A 21,711-nucleotide genomic window follows, 5' to 3' on the forward strand; every position below is an offset into this window, starting at 1 on the left:
TTAAAATTGAAACAACAACAACAACAAAGCTTATGTGGAAGGACAGATGGCCAAGAATAGTCAAGAAAAAAGTGAAGCTAGTGGGACTTGCCTTAGCAGATATTTGATCATACTGTATAACTTGTGTTTCTAAATGAATAAAAATGGCATTGGAATAGCTAAGTTGAACACATAAAATGTCCAAAAATAAAACCGAAATATTGGAATTTAATGTATTGACCAATGTATATTTTAATTCAGTGGAAAGAGGGTAGGTATAGCCATCTATCCATGTGGAACAAAAAAAAAAAAAAAAAAAAAGGAATTTCTACCTTGTATATATACCAAAATATTTTAAAAACTTGAAAATTTTATAGAATATATGTATAACCTATCAGTGGGTAAGACCTTTTAAACCAAGTCATGTCACATAAAAGATAATAAGAAAGGCAAACGTATTTGACTACTCTCCCTCTGTAATTGATATTTGTATATATCAGATGTGATTCTTATGTCTCCTAATATTAAAAATTGCTAACTTGGAATTCTAGTAGAGATTTGGGGTCATGTAAGGTCTGCCATATACTTCGAATTGGAATATACTCATTAAGATGAGTATCAAAGAACAGTGAAGGTTAGATTTATTACTGTTAGCTCATGCTTCCAAAGGGTATTGCAAAGATACCTCCAAGACATATTTACTGTTTTGTATTCTATTTATACCAGGCCTTCCTAGCATTCTAAATTGAGTTACCTGTACTGTTACACAATGGAAACCAATTTCCCTTTTAGTTTGAGTTAGTTGCAACTGATAACAGTTGTCACTTTTTTTACTCAAGGGTATGAAAGTGCCAGTATGTCTAGCACATGTGAACCTTGCAAAAGTAGGAACAGACATTCAGCCCAGACTGAAGAGCCTGTTCAAGCAAAAGTATTCAGCAGAAAGAATCATGAGCAACTGGAAAAAATAATAAAATGTAATAGGTCTACAGAAATATCTTCAGGTATGTTCTTTTTTGGTTTGCATTAATATAAGGAGGTTTTCAGCTTAGATTTGAAAAGCTATAATAAAGCAGGTTTTAAAATTGGTGTTTCACACATATCTATCATGTGGAAGGTTTTATAGTGGAAATTATAGTACACATTCCTTGATACTGAAAAATAAAAACTGAAAATATTTTTCGTTATGCTATTTAATAGTTTTGGACACATTTTAATAAAATTCTAAACAAAGGATAGTTACAATTGTGGAACTCCTCATTTCAAATTCTGAAAATCTTACCTGATTACGAATGAGATATGAAATCAAGTCATCCCCTGCTTCAATCCTTTGGCTCACTGTGCCTGCAGGATAAAGTCTGAATGCCTTCATGGAACGTACATGGCCATCAGGGATTTGGTTCCTTCCTGCCTCTCCAGACTCATTTCTCAACACACTCTGCCTTGAACTTTTTTCTTTCTGTGGCACTGAACTGAAGTTTTTGTATAGCTATCACATTCTTTCTTTTCTTGGTAGCTGTTTTTCTATCTCAAGTCCTTTCTGCCTTTTTTATAAGTTCATTTCTCTGCTGGATTCTTAATACAATTTTAATTCTGGAACTCCATTCTGATCCAAGCTAGGATAGTTTCCCCTTTCTCCTGTTTTCCTTGTAGCTTGTGTAAACCTATTTTGTTGCCTTAATCACATTATTATAGTATTTCCCTGTTTGTCACTTTTTTGAGTCCCTTGGCAGCAGATAATACTTAAATAAGCACCAGTAGTTTCCTAATTTGTAAAGAGTAACTCAAAGAAATATGGAGAGAGAGAAGCAATAACATGACATTAGACTATAGTGGATAGACCTTAATCTAGTAGCTTTCATTGACATTAGTATAAAATGCATGCGTTTTTTGCTTAAAAATGATAATAGCAGCTATCTTTTGTACCATGCTCCATTATTTGAGCCTCATAATGCTGAGTTGGTTTTATTTCCATTTTTCAGAGGAAACATGGTCAAAGAGGGAACTTTTGTTTTGTTTTTCAGTACTCATAAAGGCTCAGTAATGTAAATGGGTACAACTTTTCTGGAAAGCTTCAGAAGTCATGCCCTTAATCCAGTAATTGTACTTGTAGTAATCCATCCTAAGAAAACCAAAGGGGAAAAAAAAAAAGAAATTAAGATTTAGTGTTGTCTCAACAGTATGATTTCAACTATGTGTAAAGAAAAATTTGAATGCAAAAAGGCTGGAAGAAAATGCACCAAAATGTTAATAGTGGTTTTATCATCTTTAAACTCATAATGAACATTTATCATTTTGTAATCAGAAAAGAAACATCACATTTGTTTGCATTTTGAAATGAATTTCTCAAGCTCACATTGCTAGGAAATGGTAAAGCTGAACTTAGAAGCTGGGCTTCTGTTAAGTCTGTGTTCCTTTCTGCAAAAATATCAGTCCTATTCTCCTGAACCCAGAATTGTACTAAAATTTTATAATTTTCATCTCCTTTTACTCTCTACCAAATAGTGGTATCTTCAAAAAACAAACAGTCGGGTAGAGGTCAAAAAAGGACACTAAACTGAAAGTCTTAATAAACTGAGTATCAATTACTTAAATAATAATTGGACATAGTACTTCAGTCCCTGTTACTGTTACTTAGTGAAATATAATGATTGAATTTTGGTGAATTAAAAAATGTTTGCATATATAAATACACACAAGTTTACATATTTACATTCTGAAAAGATTTAAAAAAAAATTTTTTTTGAGACGGAGTCTCGCTCTGTCACCCAGGCTGGAGTGCAGTGGTGCGACCTTGGCCCACTGCAACCTCTGCCTCCCGGGTTCAAGCGATTCTCCTACCTCAGCCCACTGAGTAGCTGGGACTACAAGTGCGTGCCACCACGCCCGGTTAATTTTTTGTATTTTTAGTACAGACAGGGTTTCACTGTGTTAGCCAGGATGGTCTCAATCTCCCGACCTCGTGATCCGCCCGCCTCGGCCTCCCAAAGTGCTGGAATTGCAGGCATGATCCACCACGCCCAGCCCTGAAAAGATTTATTTTTAGTTTTAATCATTACCCTAAAATTCTTTATAGCATGTAAGGCATGTTACTTTTTGTAACTGTACTCATAACATATGATTATTAGAGTATAGCATAATATGACTGCTAGTATTAAATTACGCAGTCCTCTTCTCCCGTGGGTGTTGTGGGAGGTTCACCTTGATGTGTATGCTTCTAAAAATGAATGATAGAAGTTTATTATGATAGTCATCATCGGTCGCCTTAATATACGTTTATAGCAAACCTTTTGAGATTTTTTTTCTTGAGATTATTTTTAAGTAGAGCATAAGCCTTAGTTCAGGCAAACAATTTTAAAGAAATTTGTTTATTTCTTTTTTTCATTCACTTATTCATGTTATAGACCCTGTCTTTACTACTCATACACATTTTATGTTCATCCTTATGTCTGCCCTTTCCTACAGCACATGCTAGGAGAATACTACAGCAGTCTAACAGAAATGCATGCAATGAAGCGCCAGGTAACAATCTGCGTAGTTTTGGTGTCCACTTTTTGTTAATTTTTTCCCATTGGTCCTAAAGGTTTTATTGTTCTGATTTTTTTCTTTTTTAAATTTAGCTTAGAGTATATGTGTTATGTGACTATTGTAAGAGATAATTTATATTCATAAAATTCTGAACCCATTCATTTATAATTCTTGGTAAAATTGGCTGCTTTTGTTTTCATATTCTGTTAGTGTATGTAACCTAACACATTCATAAGGGTAATAGAAACCTTTTTTACGGTTTAGTACTTGATTTGAGGTTATTTTGTACTTCTTCAAAGCATTAATATTTCTTAGACCTAGAAATATAGTTACTTTTATAGTTTATCTTTCCTTTTCAGTCAACATCTTAGAAAAATAAGTCATCAAACAAAACAACGATTACATGCAAAGACGTGATAAATAAAGATCATGGAAATTACAAAGATTCCCAAATACTATTTTAGTCTCTAATATAAGTATTCTCATTAAATGTGGTTCTTTATGATTTAGAGTTGTAAATATTTTTTTTAACTCCTCTTGCAGCTTTACATGAATGAAAAGTAAAAGCCAGTTTGAGTGGAACCTTTAGGGGAATCTAAAGATACAAAACAAGGACCCAGAACTGACAAAGCTGAATATATCAGTGGCACTTTGAAAAGAAAGAACTCTGAAAATAGGATATAAAAACAAGATGGAATTAGAGAAACTTGATTAAGATTAGGGATTTTTCCAGCCAAAGCTAATCAATTTCAGTTCAGGAGGAGAAACTGGCATAAACTTTCCACCTCTTGACTGCAGAAGTGGTGGGGGAATGAAGCTTGTGTTTAAACGGCATATTCATTATTTGAGAATAATTCAATTTTTAATGATACGCAATTTAGATTGATAATTTTATCACATACAGAGGTATTAAATATGTCATTAAACAGTTATAGCTTTGAAATGAATTTTTTAAATTAAGTATGATTAAACTGCAATATAGTATATAAGATGAAAGTTTGCATATCAAAATTCTTTTTACCTGGATTTTTCCCATTAGAAGAGATTGCTTACAGAGATAGTTTTGGTTCCTGCTTGTTATAATAAGTGTCATTTTTGTAATAGTTCATACTTTAAAACTACTAGAACTTTAGTGTATCACTTGATTTTATACCTGTAACTGAGGCAAAATAGGGAAGTTGCATATTTATTGTTATATATAATTAATATATTTTTCTATTAATATCTTATATTAGTAATGTTATTATTTCATGCTTGTGGAAATTGAGACCTGAAGATACTAAATTATTAGCCAAGTAGTGGAAAATTTTTCTATTAGAGCACATTCTTTTTGCATTTTCTTATCCCTCTCACAAAAATGAGTTTTTATGATCTTGTGTAATTATTTGAAAGCGCAATATATTAAGATACTCAACATTTTAAATGGATACCTTTGAGTATAATAATTTTGTGTTATCAACAAGTAAATATAGCCGAATTGTAGCTAAATAATAGAGTGATGCCTAGATTCTGTGAAACTGAAAACTTCAGTCGGGTCACTTGCCTGCTCCAATATACACTGAGTATGTAGATAAGACACAGTGGTGAAATTGACCTATTATGTTAGGTTACAGATTTGGTTACTCATCATCACAGCACTTTTCTGTGTGATGTATGAGATTTGATAATTAGTAGACTATACTGGATAGACCTTAATCTAGTAGCTTTCATTGGCAGCATTCAGTTTATTCTTTTTAACATTAACAGAATATACAAACTTCCTTTTCTGTAATGAAGTTCATATTAGCAAAAGCAAAAAAAGAAATTAGCACTTAGCTTATTTCTAAGTGTTGAAAGATTTTCACTGATTTTTCCCATAAAATGTATAATATTTTCTGTATATTTTATATGATCAGAAATAAACATGGTTCTTAGTAACGCTAGGTAGTGTTATTCATTAAAATTTTATTTTTAGTATAAAATGCATATCTTGATATCTGAAGATTTTATTTATCTTGGTAATATTAAACGTCTTTTCTACTTTAAAAGCTCTGAAATAGAATTGTCTAAAATAAAATTTTTAGATAATTTAAAGCTGAGAGTAATGATACTAGCTAATAAAAGTTGTCATGAAGGTACTTCATCAATATTAACTTTCTGGTCTTTTATGTATTCCAGAAACTGGGAGTGATTTTTCCATGTTTGAAGCTTTGCGAGATACTATTTATTCTGAAGTAGCTACATTAATTTCTCAAAATGAATCTCGTCCACATTTTCTTATTGAACTCTTCCATGAGCTTCAGCTACTAAACACAGACTACTTGAGACAGAGGGCTTTATATGCATTGCAGGTATCTGGTACCTAACATAATTTTTCCTACCCTATTAACACCTTCTTCATGATTATCTCTGGTTGCTGTCTTAGACTGAAGCATGTACCATGTGAATTTTCATCTGTTCTCTATGTGCTTTCTTGACATTTTATTTAAAATTTTTGTATAGCTTAAGTAGCATTAAAGTATTTTTTTGAGTACTTTTTCAGTGTTTTGTCTACTTCCTCACACTTAACCTGTGAGGGTAGAAAGAGTACATTTTTCCTTCCATCTGCTTTTATTTTTGAATCTGTAATATAAATGAATGATTAAGCATGTATGTTTTATATAAATGATGATCTTATTTTCTTATTTAGGACATAGTATCCAGACATATTTCTGAGAGCCATGAAAAAGGAGAAAATGTAAAGTCAGTAAACTCTGGTACTTGGATAGCATCAAACTCAGAACTTACTCCTAGTGAAAGCCTTGCTACTACTGATGATGTAAGCTGATAATGATTAGTGAATTGTAGATATAATTTTAGTATGCAGTAAATAAAAGTTAAATAGGTCATTGTCAAATTGTAGGTAGACCTAATATATTTGATTTTCAGCTTTTTTTAAAACTTGGGTATAATGTGTTATTTTATTTTGAGGGCGAGATATAATATGCAATCAAAATATGGTAGCAAACACCAAAAATTATGTATGTATGATAGATTATGAGGTCTGAGATAGCCATATTTATGTTGTTATTACCCAATATAGGGGCTGACTCTTAAAAGACATTTGCAAATGTATGTTGTATTTATTTAAGACATTCAGTAAAACAGACAGCAATCAGATTATAGTAAAAACGCTTGAATGAATAAATACAGGATAAATCAGGTCTTTGGGTTAAAAAAAAAAAAAAAGCCTAGACAAAAGAAAGTCTTCTAGGAAAAAAATTGTAATTTAATGTATTCTAATTGATGGAGAAAATTTTGAATAGAGTAAAAAGGACCTGGAAATGGAGAAGAGTGCTAAGGAGAATGGTATAAATTCAGTAAGCTGTGTCCTCCAAATAGCACTTAGCACATCGTTGATTGAATAACAGTGATAAAACTGCTAGTATACTGAGGAGATAATGTGCTAGGTGTTTCGGAATCACCTATTTCAAGGTTCAGGCCTTGATTTTATTGTAAAATATTACATGTGGTCATGGGATAGCAAATACATTCCTTTTTTATGACAGCTCTAGCACCTAGAGATACGTGGGTGAGAGTTCCATAGTTGATTTAGCAAATATCAGCTATAGGTAGAGAGTTGGAAGTTACTGTTTCTGCCTTTTGTTGAAGTGTTAATACTAAGTTTTTTCTGAAGCCAGTGTTTTCTCAAAGGATTGTCTTGCCTCTTCAGATACAGTAATTTCTGAATTTTTGCTCTTTGACTTCTACTCGTGTTTAAAATAATACTTCCCCAGCTCATCTTTTCTGTTTAAAATGTTTTCCCACTGGACTCTGACTCCTTTAGTACTATAACATAAACCTGTGTCTAAAAACTACATTAACTTTGCAATGTGAAATGTAAATTAGTGTCAGTGTTTGCTCCTTTGGATTGTTATAACTAATTGAAAATTGTGTATTCCTTTTTGTGGGAAATGAAATGCGATCTGCTTGAATACATTAAAAATAGATGTTAAATTATATTAACGTTTATTGGGCATTGAAATCGCTTGAGAGAGAATGAACAGTCTCCATTCCTAGACGTATTTTTCAATAATTTTATATCCTTAATTCCAGTGCTTTCACTTTTATCCAAGTTTCATACAGGCAGCATTACTTCCATTTATTTTAAGAGATTGGAGCACATTGGTTTGCACCATCGATAGCACATTTTGAAAGTTGAGCTACAGTTTAGGATAAAGTTAACCTAAGAAGGTTTTAAAGTTAAATGAAATTTAAAGGTGCTGTACTACTTGATAAGTAAGGACTTGGGATAGTAATTGTATTTAGTATTACTTTTAATTAAGTAACTAAATCAGTTCTTTGATATTTCTTCCAAAACTTAAATTCAGCATTAAGGTCAACATCTTCCCTTTACTAATGCCATTTAGTCAGCAGATATCAACCACAATATCCAGTGTTGATACTCACAGATCTGAAGCAGCAGTGTCCAGTAGAACTTTCTATAGTGATGGAATTGTTTTATGTCTGCATTGTCTAATGCTGTAGCCATTAGCTACATGTGGCTAGCAAGTACTTGAAGTATAGCTGTTGTGACTGAGGAACTAAATTTTAAATTTTATTTAAATAGCCATGTGGTGTTTTTTGTATTGGACAGATTTAGAGCCTCATTCTCTAGATGCTTCTATGCTTCTTGAGCTTCATTTTTGGAGGTTTTACAAACGTATATTAAGATGTGTAAGAGATACCTCTCTTGCCCAGGGAAGAGACAAATGAAAGTGAAACTGGGTATCTGGGAGTTGTAAGTCAAGGAGGATGGAGTGGAGACATTGAGGTTTAGGAAGGAGAAAACACACTTTGTGTCTCCTGCTCCTGATGATAATAAAATGGTAAAAGCACATCTGTCTTAAAGACTTGAAGCACATCAAGTCTTACTTGAAAGAGGAAAAAAATGGTTTTCCTATATCTAAAATATGTTCCTTAATATCTAAATTTCCTTTAATCAGGGACAAATCTTTGATTTCATAATTGAAGATAGGAAACTTTAAAAAGATCAATAGTTAAGGGAAAGAACACAACTGTAAAATGTCATAATCAAAATATAAGTGAGACACCCTACCACCATCACACTATACACAAAATTAATTTGAAATGACCTAAAGTCTTGTAAAAGCCAACACTATTAAAACTTTTAAAAGAAAATGGGAGAAAATTATGACCTTGACATAGGCCAAGTTTCCTTAGGACAGAGAAAGCACTAACTATAAAAGAAAAAATTAATAAATTAGACTTGACAAAAATAGGAATTTTCTGCTTTTCAAAAGATACTGTTATGGGAAAATAATCCCAGTATATATATCTGACAACTGTCTGATATATAGACTGTGTAAAGCTTACAACTCAGTTGTAGGACAACTCAGTAAAAACTGGGCAAGAGATTTGAACAGGCACTTAATGAAAGAAGATACATGAATGGCTAATATGCAAATTAAAGCCACAGAAAATACCACTTCACATCAAGAATGGCTAAAATGAAAAGATTGACAATAAGAAGTGTTGGTGAGAATGTGGAACAGTTGGAACTCTCACAGTCCTTATGAGAATGTAAAATTGCACAACCACTTGGAAAGCAGTTTGGCAGTTGCTTATAAACATAAATGTGGCATGTGACCCAGCAATTTCTCTTCTAGGTATTCATCCAAGAGAAATGAAAATATGCATCACAAAAACACTTGCACATTAATGTTCATAGCATCTTTAGTCATGATAGCCTCAAACTGAAGCATCAAGAGATAAATGGATAAACAAACTGTGGTATATCTATACAGTGGAATACTATGCAGCCATTAAAAAATAATGAACTTCTGAAACACACAACATGGATTCATTTCAGAAACATACTAAGTGAAAGAAGTCAGACAATGAAGAGTGTATATTGGCTAGTTCCATTTGTATGAAGTTCTACAACCAGCAGAACTGATCTACAGTGATAGAAATCAGGAGTAGGGTGTGGTGGAGAATGACTGTAGAGGGTTGTGAAGAAGCGTCCTGGGGCAGTGGAAATGGTCTTTATCTTTAGGGAATCTGGTTACATGAGTGTATACATTTGTCAAAACTCATCAAACTGTACATTTAAAGTTGAGTGCATTGTATATAAATTATAGTTCAATAAAGTTTATTTTTAAAAAATGCAAATTATGTTGTGATTTTTTTTTTTTTCTGATGTGAGACAACCAGGTAGAGTAAGCTACTAGACATTGTTAGCATTTGGAGATAGGAGAATGTCCCTGAGAGTATAGAAATAATTTAAAATGTTAACTTTGCCAAATTAGAATTTAATCAGTAGCTGTCTTTGTGTATGTTTATCTACATAATAAGTATTCTGCAAGGCTACTTATATTACTGTTCTCTGTGACTCTGTATTCAGCGTTTAATAACTTTGGTTATATTATCTTGTTTGGACAGAATACTGAGGAAACTTACGAATATCTTTTAAGTGTACAGTTTTATGTAAATAGTTATCTCTGTTAGATTATTAATATGAAATTCTTAAAAGAAGTATTAGTGATTTTTGTTTGTTTTACTGTAACTTAGGAAACTTTTGAGAAGAACTTTGAAAGAGAAACACATAAAATAAGTGAGCAAAATGATGCTGATAATGTTAGTGTCCTGTCTGTATCATCAAATTTTGAGCCTTTTGCAACAGATGATCTAGGTAAGCAGAATTTTTTATAATCTTAGAAACAACTTTAAGTTGATCTGGTCCAGTCTTTGAACTGGCGTTGATAAGGAAACAAGCCTAGCGAAGTGTGTGTGGTTGAAAGAATGTGGACTTAATTATCTATCAGTCTAAAATCAAGGATCTTCTGACTCTTAACCCTGTGGGCAAATCATCCAACATTTTTGACTCTGCATATACTAAGGAAATGGGAATCTTAACCTATCTTGCTATGTTCTTGTGAAAATATAATGTAACTTACTTGCTTGAGTTCAGAAAATGTTAATTTCCTTTTCCTTAAAGGAAAGGTCACCTTTTAAGGTCATTTAGTTAATTCATGGGAACAATTCAGGCCTCATCTAATCATATTTTTAATAAAAATGTTAACTTTGTAATTTGAGTTAAGCAGTCAGATTTCTTAAATAACCTGTAGTGAAAACCTCAAGTAATTCTCAGGCATAGCACATGGTTTTGGTTGGTTTTTTTTTTTTTGTTTGGGTTTTTTTTTTTCCCCCTCTCCCATCAGCTGTAAAACAAAGGTTTAGAGGGTTGCCTGGCTGCAATGGAGAAAAAACTCGAGTCCTAGACTTGGAAAGGAAATTTAAGGAAAAGAAAAATATATAGATACTTTATACGTTTCTAGACTGTGGCCAATCAGAGATAACTTGAGAATTCAGTCATTCTGCCATCCAAGGTGCTTAGTTGATAAAATAATGTAATGTCCTGTTACTCTAGTGTTTGTTCACGTGATGAAGAGAAGACTTAGATTATTTCAAAGGTATTTTTCCACTATAAAGAAAAGGACTTAGCCCTGCCCTATCATTACATTTCTACTGTTCGCCAGAACAAAAGTCTTCCTTTTGCTTATTGTAATTATTGAGGACTCTGAGCCTTAGCTGACCTCTAAGTAAATGCTTATTTGGGTCTACATTGAGTTCATCCCATTACAGAGAAAAATTACCGTGTGGCCTGCTAACCCTCTCCCCTTAGGTTGTCCCTCCCTTTCTGAGTTGCCAGAATACTTTGACTCCTTCGTATTTTCTCTCATTTACTGGTATTTTTTTTTTCTTACAACCCTGCACCAGTAGCTGTGTCTGAAGTAGACATAGAATTGGGAAATTTCATTGATAGGCCTTTTTCTTACCTAATTTGCTTGTTTTAGGTTGCATTGTTTTCATCGGAATTTGCATGACATTTTGGAATTTACTTGTATTGTTTAAATGAAACAACAAAATGTAATGAAATAAATATGGGCTTCGGAGTTTGATAACTAAGTTTAAATCCTTGTTCCTACATTGAACTGTCTGTGAAGCCTTGAGCAAGTTACTTAAGTTTTCTGCAAATGAAAGTAATGTCATCTACTATACAGGATTATTTTAAGGATTAAATAAGTGTGATAATGTAAATAAAGTGCTCAAGTAGTATAGTGTGTAGAACTTGTTAAAGCTAATTTTCCTTCCTTTTGTTTGGACATTTTATTAGTGCATTTGAGGAATATATGAAAAAGTTCACTTTTACATACTCAAAAAATATTTTTGTTCCAAATGTAGGTAACACTGTGATTCACTTAGATCAAGCATTAGCCAGAATGAGGGAATATGAGCGTATGAAGACTGAGGCTGAAAGTAACTCAAATATGAGATGCACCTGCAGGATTATTGAGGCTGGAGATGGTGCTGGTGCAAGTACTACAGTTAATGATTTAGAAGGTATATATTTTTGTTTTCAGTAGGTTTTTGGAGAATAGGTGGTGTTTGGTTACATGAATAAGTTCTTTAGTGGTAATTTCTGAGATTTTGGTGCACCCATCACCTGAGAAGTATACATTGTACCCAGTGTGTATTGTTTTATCCCTCATCCCCTTCCCACCCTTTCCCCTGAAACCCCAAAGTCCACTGTATCCTGCTTATGCCTTTGCATACTCATAGCTTAGCTACCACTTATGAGTGAGAACATGCAATGTTTGGTTTTCCATTCCTGAGTTACATCACTTAGATTAATGGTCTCCAACTCTACCCAGATGGCTGCAAATGCCATTACTTTGTTCCTTTTTATGGCTAAGTAGTATGCTGTGGTGTATAAATAAATATATCTGTCTATCTACACAAATATACATATACCACATTTTCTTTGTCTACTCGTTGATTGATGGACATTTGGACTGGTTCCATATTTTGCAACTACAGATTGTGCTCCTATAAACATGCACGTGCAAGTATCTTTTTCATATAATGACTTCTTTTCTTCTGGGCAGATACCTAGTAGTGAGATTGCTGGATCAAATGGTAGATCTACTTTCAGTTGTTTAAGGAATCTTCATACTGTTTTCCATAGTGGTTGTACTGGTTTACATGCCCACCAGCAGTGTGAAAGTGTTCCCTTTTTACCACATCCACACTAACATCTATTATTTTTTTATTTTTAAATTACGGCTATTCTTGCAGGAGTAGTATGGTATCACATTGTAGTTTGTGCTTTGATTTGCATTTTCCTGATAATTAGTGATGTTGAGCATTTTTTCACTCAACATCACCAAAAAGTTTTTTGGCCATTTGTGTATCTTCTTTTGAGAATTGTCTATATTCCTTAGCCTACTACGACTACTTTTTTTTTTTTTTTTTTTTTTTTTTTTTAATTTGAGCACAGTCTTGCTCTGTTGCCCAGGCTGCAATGCAGTGGCACAATCTCAGCTCACTGCATCCTCTGCCTACCAGGCTCAAGTGATTCTCATGCCTCAGCCTCCCGAGTAGCAGGGATTATAGGCATGTGCCACCATGCCCAGCTAAGTTTTGTATTTTTAGTAGAGATGGGATTTCAGCATATTGTCCAGGCTGGTCTTGAACTCCTGGTCTCAAGTGATCTGCCCACCTCAGCCTCCCAGTGTGCTGGGATTACAACTGTGAGACATCACACCTGGCCTTAGCCCACTTTTTGATGGGATTTTTTTTTTTTTTTTCTGATTTGTTTGAGTTCTTTGCAGATTCTGGGTATTAGTCCTTTGTCAGATGCATAGTTTACAAAGACTTTCTCACACTCTGTGGGTTGTCTGTTTACTCAGATGATTATTTCTTTTGCTGTGCAGAAACTTTTTAGTTTAAGTTCCATCTGTTTATCTTTGTTTTTGTTGCATTTGCTTTTGGGTTCTTGGTCATGAAGTCTTTGCCTAAGCCAGTGTCTGTAAGGGTTTTTCCAGTGTTATCTTCTAGAATTTTTTGGTTTCAGGTATTAGATTTTGAAGGTATATTTTTTATTGATTAGAAGTAATAATAATTCTATGCAAAAAATTTAAATATGTGATATCTAATAGTGGTTTTATTACTACTTTATTTTAATTGATGGGGTGCTAAAACTACAAACATGTTTCTTTTTATTATTTATGTTAGCATAAAATCATCAAACTTAATATTTTTCAAATTTCAACATAAAGGCGTATATGTATATATAATAGGCTTTGTTATGCTAATGTATTTTCTTTTTAAAAATTAGAAACTCCCGTTATTGAAAATCATAGTTCACAACAACCTGTAAGTGAAGTTTCTACCATCCCATGTCCTAGAATTGATACTCAGCAGCTGGACCGGCAAATTAAAGCAATTATGAAAGAAGTCATTCCTTTTTTGAAGGTAAGCAATTATTTTAAAAAATAAACAAAACTTTCTGTGTTTTGTTTTTTAATTCATACAAAAGACCTTATTGTGATAAAGTTCAATGGTATAGGTAAACAACAACAAAAAAAGCTGTCACCCATAATTTTTTCACCCTACCAACATTCTGTGAACCTTTCAGTAATATTTTGTACACATGTGCATATTCCGCCTTTTTCATTTACTATATCATAAACTTCTTTCTAGATCATTATTTTTCTACTGCATTTTTTCAGGATTTATCACCTTTATTTTATTTTTAGTTTTTGTGAGTATATAGTAGGTGTGTATATTTATGGGGTACATGAAATAGTTTGATATAGGCATGCAATATGTAATAATCACATCATGGTAAATGGGGTATCCGTCCCCTCAAGCATTTAACCTTTGTGTTACAAACAATCCAGTTATACTCTTTTAGTTATTTTAAAATATATAATTAAATTATTGACTGTAGTCACCCTGTTGTGCTGTTAAATAATAGATCTTATTCATTCGTTCCAACTACTTTTTGTATCCATTAACTATCTTCCCTATTCCCTACTACCTTTCATAGCCTCTGGTAACCTTCCTTGTACACTTTATCTCCATGAGTTAAATTGTTTTAATTTTTAGCTCCCACAAGTAAGTGAGAACATATGAAGTTTGTCTTTCTGTGCCTGGCTAACTTCACTTAACATAATGACCTCCAGTTCCATCCACGTTGTTGCAGATGACAAGGTCTCATTATTTTTTATGGCTAAATAGTACTCCATTGTGTGTCTGTACCACATTTTCTTTATCTGTTCATCTGTTGATGGACACTTAGGTTGCTTCCAAATCTTGGTTGTTGTGAACAGTACTGCAACAAACATGAGTGTGCAGATACCCCTTTAATACACTGATGTCCTTTCTTTTCTGTATATACCCAGCAGTGGGATTGCTGGATCATATGGTAGCTCTTGCTGTATTTTCGATTTTTTGAGCAACTTCCAAACTGTTCTCCAGAGGGGTTGTACTAATTTACATTCCCACCAGCAGTGTATGAGAGTTCCCTTTTCTCCACATCCTTGCCAGCATTTATTATTGCCTGTCTTTGGGATAAGTGCCATTTTAACAGAGGTGAGATGATTTCTTGTTGTAGTTTTGATTTTCATTTCTGTGATCATGTTGAGCACCTTTTATATGCCTGTTTGCCATTTGTATGTCATATTTTGAGAAATGTGTATTCAGATCTTCTGCACATTTTTAAATTAGATTATTAGATTTTTTTCCTATAGAGTTGTTTGAACTCTTTATATATGCTGGTTATTAATCCCTTGTTAGATGGATGGTTTGCACATATTTTCTCTCATTCTGTGGGTTGTCTCTTCACTTTGTTGTTTGTTTCTTTTCTTATGCAGAAGCTTTTTAACTTGATGTGATCCCATTTGTCTACTTTTGCTTTGGTTGCCAGCGCTTGTGGGGTATTACTAAGAAATTTTTGCCCAGACCAATGTCCTGCAGAGTTTCCCCACTGTTTTCATGTAATAGTTTCATAGTATGAGGTCTTAGATTTATGTCTTTAATCCATTTTGATTTGACTTTTGTATATGGTGAGAGATAGAGGTCTAGTTTCATTCTTCTGCATATGTATATCCAGTTATCCCAGCACCATTTATTGTGAAGAGACTGTCTTTTCCCCAATGTATGTTCTTGGCACCTTTGTTGAAAATGAGTTTATTGTAGCTATGTGGATTTGTTTCTGGGTTCTCTGTTCTGTTCTATCAGTCTGTGTTTCTGTTGTTTGTATGCCAGTACCACGCTGTTTTGGTTACTATAGCTCTGTGGTATAATTTGAAGGCAGGTTAATGTGATTCTTCCAGCTTTGTTCTTTTTGCTCAAGATAGCATTGGCTATTCTGAGCTTTTTTTGTGGTTCCATATAAATTTTAGGATTCTTTTTTCTCTGTGAAGAATGTCATTGGTATTTTGATCACAATTGCATTGAATCTGTAGATTGCTTTGGGGGGTACAGACATTTTAACAATATTGATTTTTCCAATCCATGAACATGGAATATCTTTCCATTTTTGTGTCTTTTTAAATTTCTTTAATCAGTGTTTTATAGTTTTCATTGTAGAGATCTTTCACTTATTTGGTTAATTCTTAGGTATTTAATTTTACTTGTGTCTGTTGTAAATGAGATTACTGGTGGCATATAGAAATGCTACTGATTTTTGTGTGTTGACTTTGTATCCTGCAACTTTACTGAATTTGTTGATCAGTTCTCATAGTATTCTTGTGGAGTCTTTAGGCTTTTCCAAGTATAAGATTATATATATATCATATACAAACAAGGATAATTTGATTCTTCCTTTCCAATTTGGATTCCCTTTATTTCTTTCTCTTGTCTGATTACTCTAGCTAGGACTTCCAGTACTATGTTGAATAACAGTGGTGAAAGTGGACATCCTTGTTGTGTTTCAGATCATAAAGGAATGGCTTTCAGTGTTTCCCCATTTAGTATGATGCTAGCTATGGGTCTGTTGTATATGGCTTCTAGTATGTTGAGGTATGTTTCTTCTATACCCAGTTTTTTGAGGGCTTTTATCACGAAAGGATGTTGAATTTTATCAAATGGTTTTTCAGCATCAGTTAAAATGATCCTATGGGTTTTGTCCTTCATTCTGTTGATATGATGTATTACATTGATTGATTTACCTATGTTGAACCATCCTTGCATCCCTGGGATAAATCCCACTTGGTCATGATGGATCATCTTTTTAATGTATTGTTGAATTCGGAGGTATTGGTTGTAATGTCTCCTTTTTCATCTCTGATATTATTTGGGTTTTTTATCTTTTTTTCTTAGTCTGGTTAATGGTTTGCCAATTTTATATATCTTTTAAAATAGCAACTTTTTGTTTCGTTGCTCTTTTGTATTTTATTTCACTTTCATGTATTTCTGCTTTGATCTTTATTATTTCTTCTATTTTGGGTTTGGTTTGCTCATGCTTTTCTTGTTTTTTAACATGCACTGTTTTCGTATCTGTTATGTGTATGTTTTTGGATTTCAGGTTACCATGAGGATTGTAAATGCTGTCTTATAACTCAGTATTTTAAACTGATAACACTGATTGCATAAACAAACAAACAAAATGAAAACTTATGTAAATGTTAACTTTGTTCCCCTGCTTTTTAACTTTTTGTTGTTTCTCTTTATATCTTATTGTACCATGTCTTGAAAAGTTGTTGTAGTTACTATTTTTGATTGGTTTATCATTTTGTCTTTCCACTTAAGAGTAGTTTACACACCACAATTACAGTGTTATAATATTCTGTGTACTTTCTATTACTGGTGAATTTTGTACCTTCAGACGATAGCTTACTGCTCATTAATGTCTTCTTTTAGATGGAAATAAAGTATTTAGTATTTCTTGTCAGACAGGTCTGGTGTTGATGAAATCCCTCAGCTTTTGTCTGGGAAGGTATTTCTCCTTCATGTTTGAAGGATATTTTTGCTGGATATACTATTCTAGGGTAAAAGTTTTCTTCCTTCAGCACTTGAAACATGTCATGACACTCTCTCCTGACCTGTAAGGATTCTAGTGACAAGTCTACTGCCAGATATATTGGAACCCCATTGTATGTTATTTGTTTCTTTTCTCTTGCTGCTTTTAGGGTCCTTTCTTTATCCTTGATGTTTCGGAGTTTGATTATTAAATGCCTTGAGATAGTCTTATTTGGATTAAACTATCCTGGTTTTCTGTAACCTTCTTGTACTTGAATGTTGTTAAGCTTTCTACCTCTGTCTCTGTCTACCCCCTCTTTAAGGTCAATAACTTAGATTTGTCCTGTTGAGGTTATTTTCCAGATCCTGTAGGTGCGCTTTATTGTGTTTTACTTTTTTTTCTTTTGTCTCCTCAAGTTGTGTGTTTTCAAAGAGCCTGTCTTCAAGCTAATTCTTTAGCTTGATCAATTCTATTAAGAGATTGATGCATTCTTTAGTATGTCAGTTGTGTTTTTCAGCTCTAGAATTTCTGCTTGATTCTTTTAAATTATTTCAATCTGTTTATTAAATTTATCTATGAATATAGAATTCTGAATTCTCAGCCAGGCGCTATGGCTCATACCTGTGATCCCAGCACTTTGGGAGGCTGAGGGGGGTGATCACTTGAGGTCAGGAGTTTGAGACCAGCCTGGCCAACACGGTGAAACCCCGCCTCTACTACAACATACAAAAAAAAAAAAATAGCTGGACATGGTGGTACGCACCTATAATGACAGCTGCTTGGGAGGCCGAGGCAGGTGAATCGCTTGAACCCGGGAGGTGGAGGTTGCAGTGAGCCGAGATTGTGTCACCGCACTCTAGCCTGGGTGACAGACCAAGACTCTGTCTGAAAAAAAAAAAAAAAATTCTGAATTCCCTTCCTGTGTTATCTTGAATTTCTTTGAGTTTCCTCAAGACAGCTATTTTGAATTCTCTGTCTGAAAGGTCACATATCTCTCTTTCTCCAGGATTGGCCCACTGGTGTCTTATTTGGTCCCTTTGTTGAGGTGGTGATTTTCTGTATGGTCTTCATGCTTGTGGATGTTTGTCGGTGTCTGGGCATTGAAGAGTTACATATTTCTTGTAGGCCTCACAGTCTGGGCTTGTTTGTGCCCATTCTTCTTGGGAAAGCTTTTCAGGTATTCAAAGGGACTTGGGTCCCAAGCCCAAAAACACTGTGCTTTTTGCAGACTCATAGAGGTATACCACTTTGGTGATTTTGGATAAGAGCCAGAAGAATTCTCTGAATTACCAGGCGGAGACTTCTGTTCTCTTCCTTTACTTTCTCTCAAATAAATGGAATCTCTGTGTTGAAATGCCTGGAGCTGGATGGAGATGGGGTGATGGAGGCACCGCTTTGGTGACTACCACTGTGACTGTGCTGGGTCATACCTAAAGCCAGCACAGCACAGCACTGGGGCTTGCCCAAGACCCTCTGTAACCACTACCTGGCTACCACCTAAATTTGCCTAAATTCACTCAAGGCCCTAGGGCTCCTACCATTAGCAGGTGGGGAAGCCAGCCAGGTTTGTGTCTTTCCCTTCAGGGCAGTGAGTTCCCCCAGGTCCCTAATGGGTCCACAGATACTGTCCTTGAGCTTAGAAAACTACCTGGTATTCTGTCCTACTGTGGCTAAGCTGGCCTTTAAACCACAAGACAAAGTCCTTCCCACTCTTACCTCTGCTTTCCATAGGCAGAGGAGTCTCTCCTGGTGGCTACCACCACGACCACTGGCCCATGAGTTCTGCTAATATTCATTTAAAGCCCAAGGGCTTTTTAGTCAGCTTATGGTGAATGCTGCCAGACCTGGGACTCACCCTTCAGGGTAGTGGGCTCTCCTCTGGCCCAGGGCAGGTCCAGAAATGCTGTCCAGGAGCCAAGTTCTTGAATTGCGGATCCCAGGAGCCTGCTTGGTGCTCTACCCCACTGTGATCGCACTGGTACTTAAGGCGCAAGACAAAGTCCCCTTTTTCCTCTCCTTTTCTCACGGAGAAGGAATCTTTCACCATAGCCATCACAGCTCAGTATACATTGGATCTCACCTGAAGCCAGAACATCTCTGAGTCTCACCCAAGGCCCATGGCATACTACATGGGTATCACTGTCAGTTATTCAAGGTTCAAGGGCTCTTTAGTCAGCAGGTTAAGATTAAGCCAAGATTAATCCTTCCAGGACTGGGTCCTTCCATTTAAGGCAGTGGGTTTCCTTCTGGGCCAGAGTGTGTCTAAAAATGTCATCTTGGAGCTGGGGCCTGGAATGGGGACCTCACGACTCTGCCTGTGCCCTGTTGTAGCTGTGGCTGAGCTGGTATCCAAGATGCAACACAAAGTCCTTTTTACTCCTTGCTCTCGTCTCCTCAAGCAGAAGGAGTCACTTGCATTGCTGCAGTCCCTGCTGCCTGGGGTTGGGGGAGGGGTGGCGTCAGCAATTCAAGAAGGTCTTTCCTACCCTCTTCAGTGTCCCTTTCAGCAATACAAAGTTAAAAGCAGGTACCATGATTGCTCACCTGGTTTTTATTCTTATAATGGTGCTTTTTTTGTGTGTAGTTGTTAAAATTTGGTGTTCCAGAAGGGGAAGATGATTGGTGGAGGCTTCTGTTCTGCCATCTTGCTCCACCCCTGCCTTTTTTTGTAATGGATCCACAACATTCATTCCAAAATATTTATAAAATGCCTACTTAATGCCAGGTTTGGCAGACCTAGCAGTGAACAAGGCCTTTGCTCTCATGGAGCTTGCATGCTAGAGTGGGAATACACTCTGAAATAACATAAGTAAATAAAAGACATATAAGTAACTGTTTATCAGTTAATGATACAGGCCATGCACAGAATTAAAATTTGGCCATATGGTGGTGTCTGTTTTATATTGGATGATCAGGGAAAGCTTCTAATGAGGGAACATTTAAGTAGAGACGTGACTAAGGAGCCAGTGTAAACCAGGATCATTCCAGACAGTGCACTGGCCTTAAGGTAGGAATTAGCTTTGCATGTTGAAGGAACTAGAGGGAAAGCCTATATGGTTGGAGGATATTTGTATGAGACTAAGTTGAAAGGGAGGCAAGGGCTAATTGTATAAAATATTACAGGCCATGATTAGAAGTTTGGACTTTGCTCAGAGTTTGAAGGGAAACTCCTAGAAGGTTTTAAGCAGAGAAACAAAGTCTGGCTTGTTTTTAGAAAATTGATTATAAGGGGATCAGGAGTGCAGTGAGACCAGAAGAGAAATGATAGCGGCTTAGATAAGGGTGGTGATAAAGAAATACATAATTGGGATATAGTTAGGAAATCAGTAGGTCCTACTAATGGTTAGAGTGTCGAGGGAAAGAGAAAACTGGCTGGGAGGAAATACGATTTACTGAAATGAAGAAGGCTTGGGAGAAGGAGGTGAAGAGCTCTGTTTTTTGGGGGTTTTTTTTTTTTTTTGAGACAGAGGCTCACTCTTATCACCCTGGCGGGAATGCAGTGGCGCGATCTCAGCTCACTGCAACCTCTGCCTTCTGGGTTCAAGCGATTCTCCCACCTCAGCCTCCCAAGTATCTGGGACTACAGGTGCCTGTCACCATGCCCGGCTTGTTTTTTGTATTTTTAGTAGAGATGGTGTTTCCCTATGTTGACCACACTGGCCTCAAGTGATGCACCCACCTGGGCCTCCCAAAGTGCTGGGATTGTAGGCTCGAGCCACCGTGCCAGCCAAGAGTTTTATTTTGGACTTTAAAATTGAACTGTCTTTTAGACAATCGTAGAGAGGTCAAGTAGTCATTTGGTTACTCAGCTAATTCCAGGCACAGCTGGAGATAGACATAAGGTAGATTATAGCATATAGCTGCTGCCTGAAGCCAGGGCATTTGATTTGAGAATAGAAAGGGGCCTTCAACTGGGATGTGGGACCAGGTGATTCAGCATTTGTAAGTTGTACAAAAGCAGAGCCAGAGTTGACCAAGAAGGACTGCAAGGAGTTAGTTATGTTGATGGCTGCTATGAGGTCAAGTAGTCATAAAATACAATTTTCTATTAATTATTTTTTCAGTGCCTGTTGTTAAATATTTGTGTTTATTCTGGTTTCTTTTCCACTATTACAAACACTTCTTCAGTGATTGAAGATAATCTGTTTCTCTAGAAACAATTTTTAGACATAAAATTTTTAGTTCAAAGGTCATAAACATTTTTAAAGCTTTTGAGACAAGCTAATTTTTCTTCAGAGAAACTAACCAGTTTATATTCCCATCAACATTGATAGTATCAGACTGGTAAGCAGTACTATTAATTTTATTTAATAACATTGATCAGGGCAGATGGAGACATGTACAACAAATGGAATAGGAAGACAGGACTTCTTTCTGAGATGGCACTCATTACATTCTAATTTAAAATGGAA

At 35.2% G+C, this 21,711-nt stretch overlaps 1 protein-coding gene across 50 annotated transcripts in view; it reads left to right on the plus strand.

Moving 5' to 3' along the window:
* Positions 1 to 21,711, plus strand: part of PCM1 (pericentriolar material 1) — a 101,619-nt gene that overhangs the window by 56,472 nt on the left and 23,436 nt on the right. For 30 of the 50 annotated variants that reach the window (XM_054561237.2, XM_054561241.2, XM_054561240.2 and 27 more), the window contains 7 exons: positions 819 to 983; positions 3,445 to 3,501; positions 5,665 to 5,837; positions 6,176 to 6,304; positions 10,060 to 10,180; positions 11,734 to 11,892; positions 13,670 to 13,806. In XM_054561237.2, the coding sequence (XP_054417212.2) occupies positions 819 to 983; positions 3,445 to 3,501; positions 5,665 to 5,837; positions 6,176 to 6,304; positions 10,060 to 10,180; positions 11,734 to 11,892; positions 13,670 to 13,806 (941 nt within the window). The remainder of the gene's footprint in view (positions 1 to 818; positions 984 to 3,444; positions 3,502 to 5,664; positions 5,838 to 6,175; positions 6,305 to 10,059; positions 10,181 to 11,733; positions 11,893 to 13,669; positions 13,807 to 21,711) is intronic. The other 20 variants (XM_054561243.2, XM_063726528.1, XM_054561245.2 and 17 more) reach the window with 2 other exon arrangements.

This window comes from Pongo abelii, chromosome 7, assembly GCF_028885655.2.
Source record: "Pongo abelii isolate AG06213 chromosome 7, NHGRI_mPonAbe1-v2.0_pri, whole genome shotgun sequence".
In the NCBI taxonomy this organism is placed as follows: domain Eukaryota; kingdom Metazoa; phylum Chordata; class Mammalia; order Primates; family Hominidae; genus Pongo; species Pongo abelii.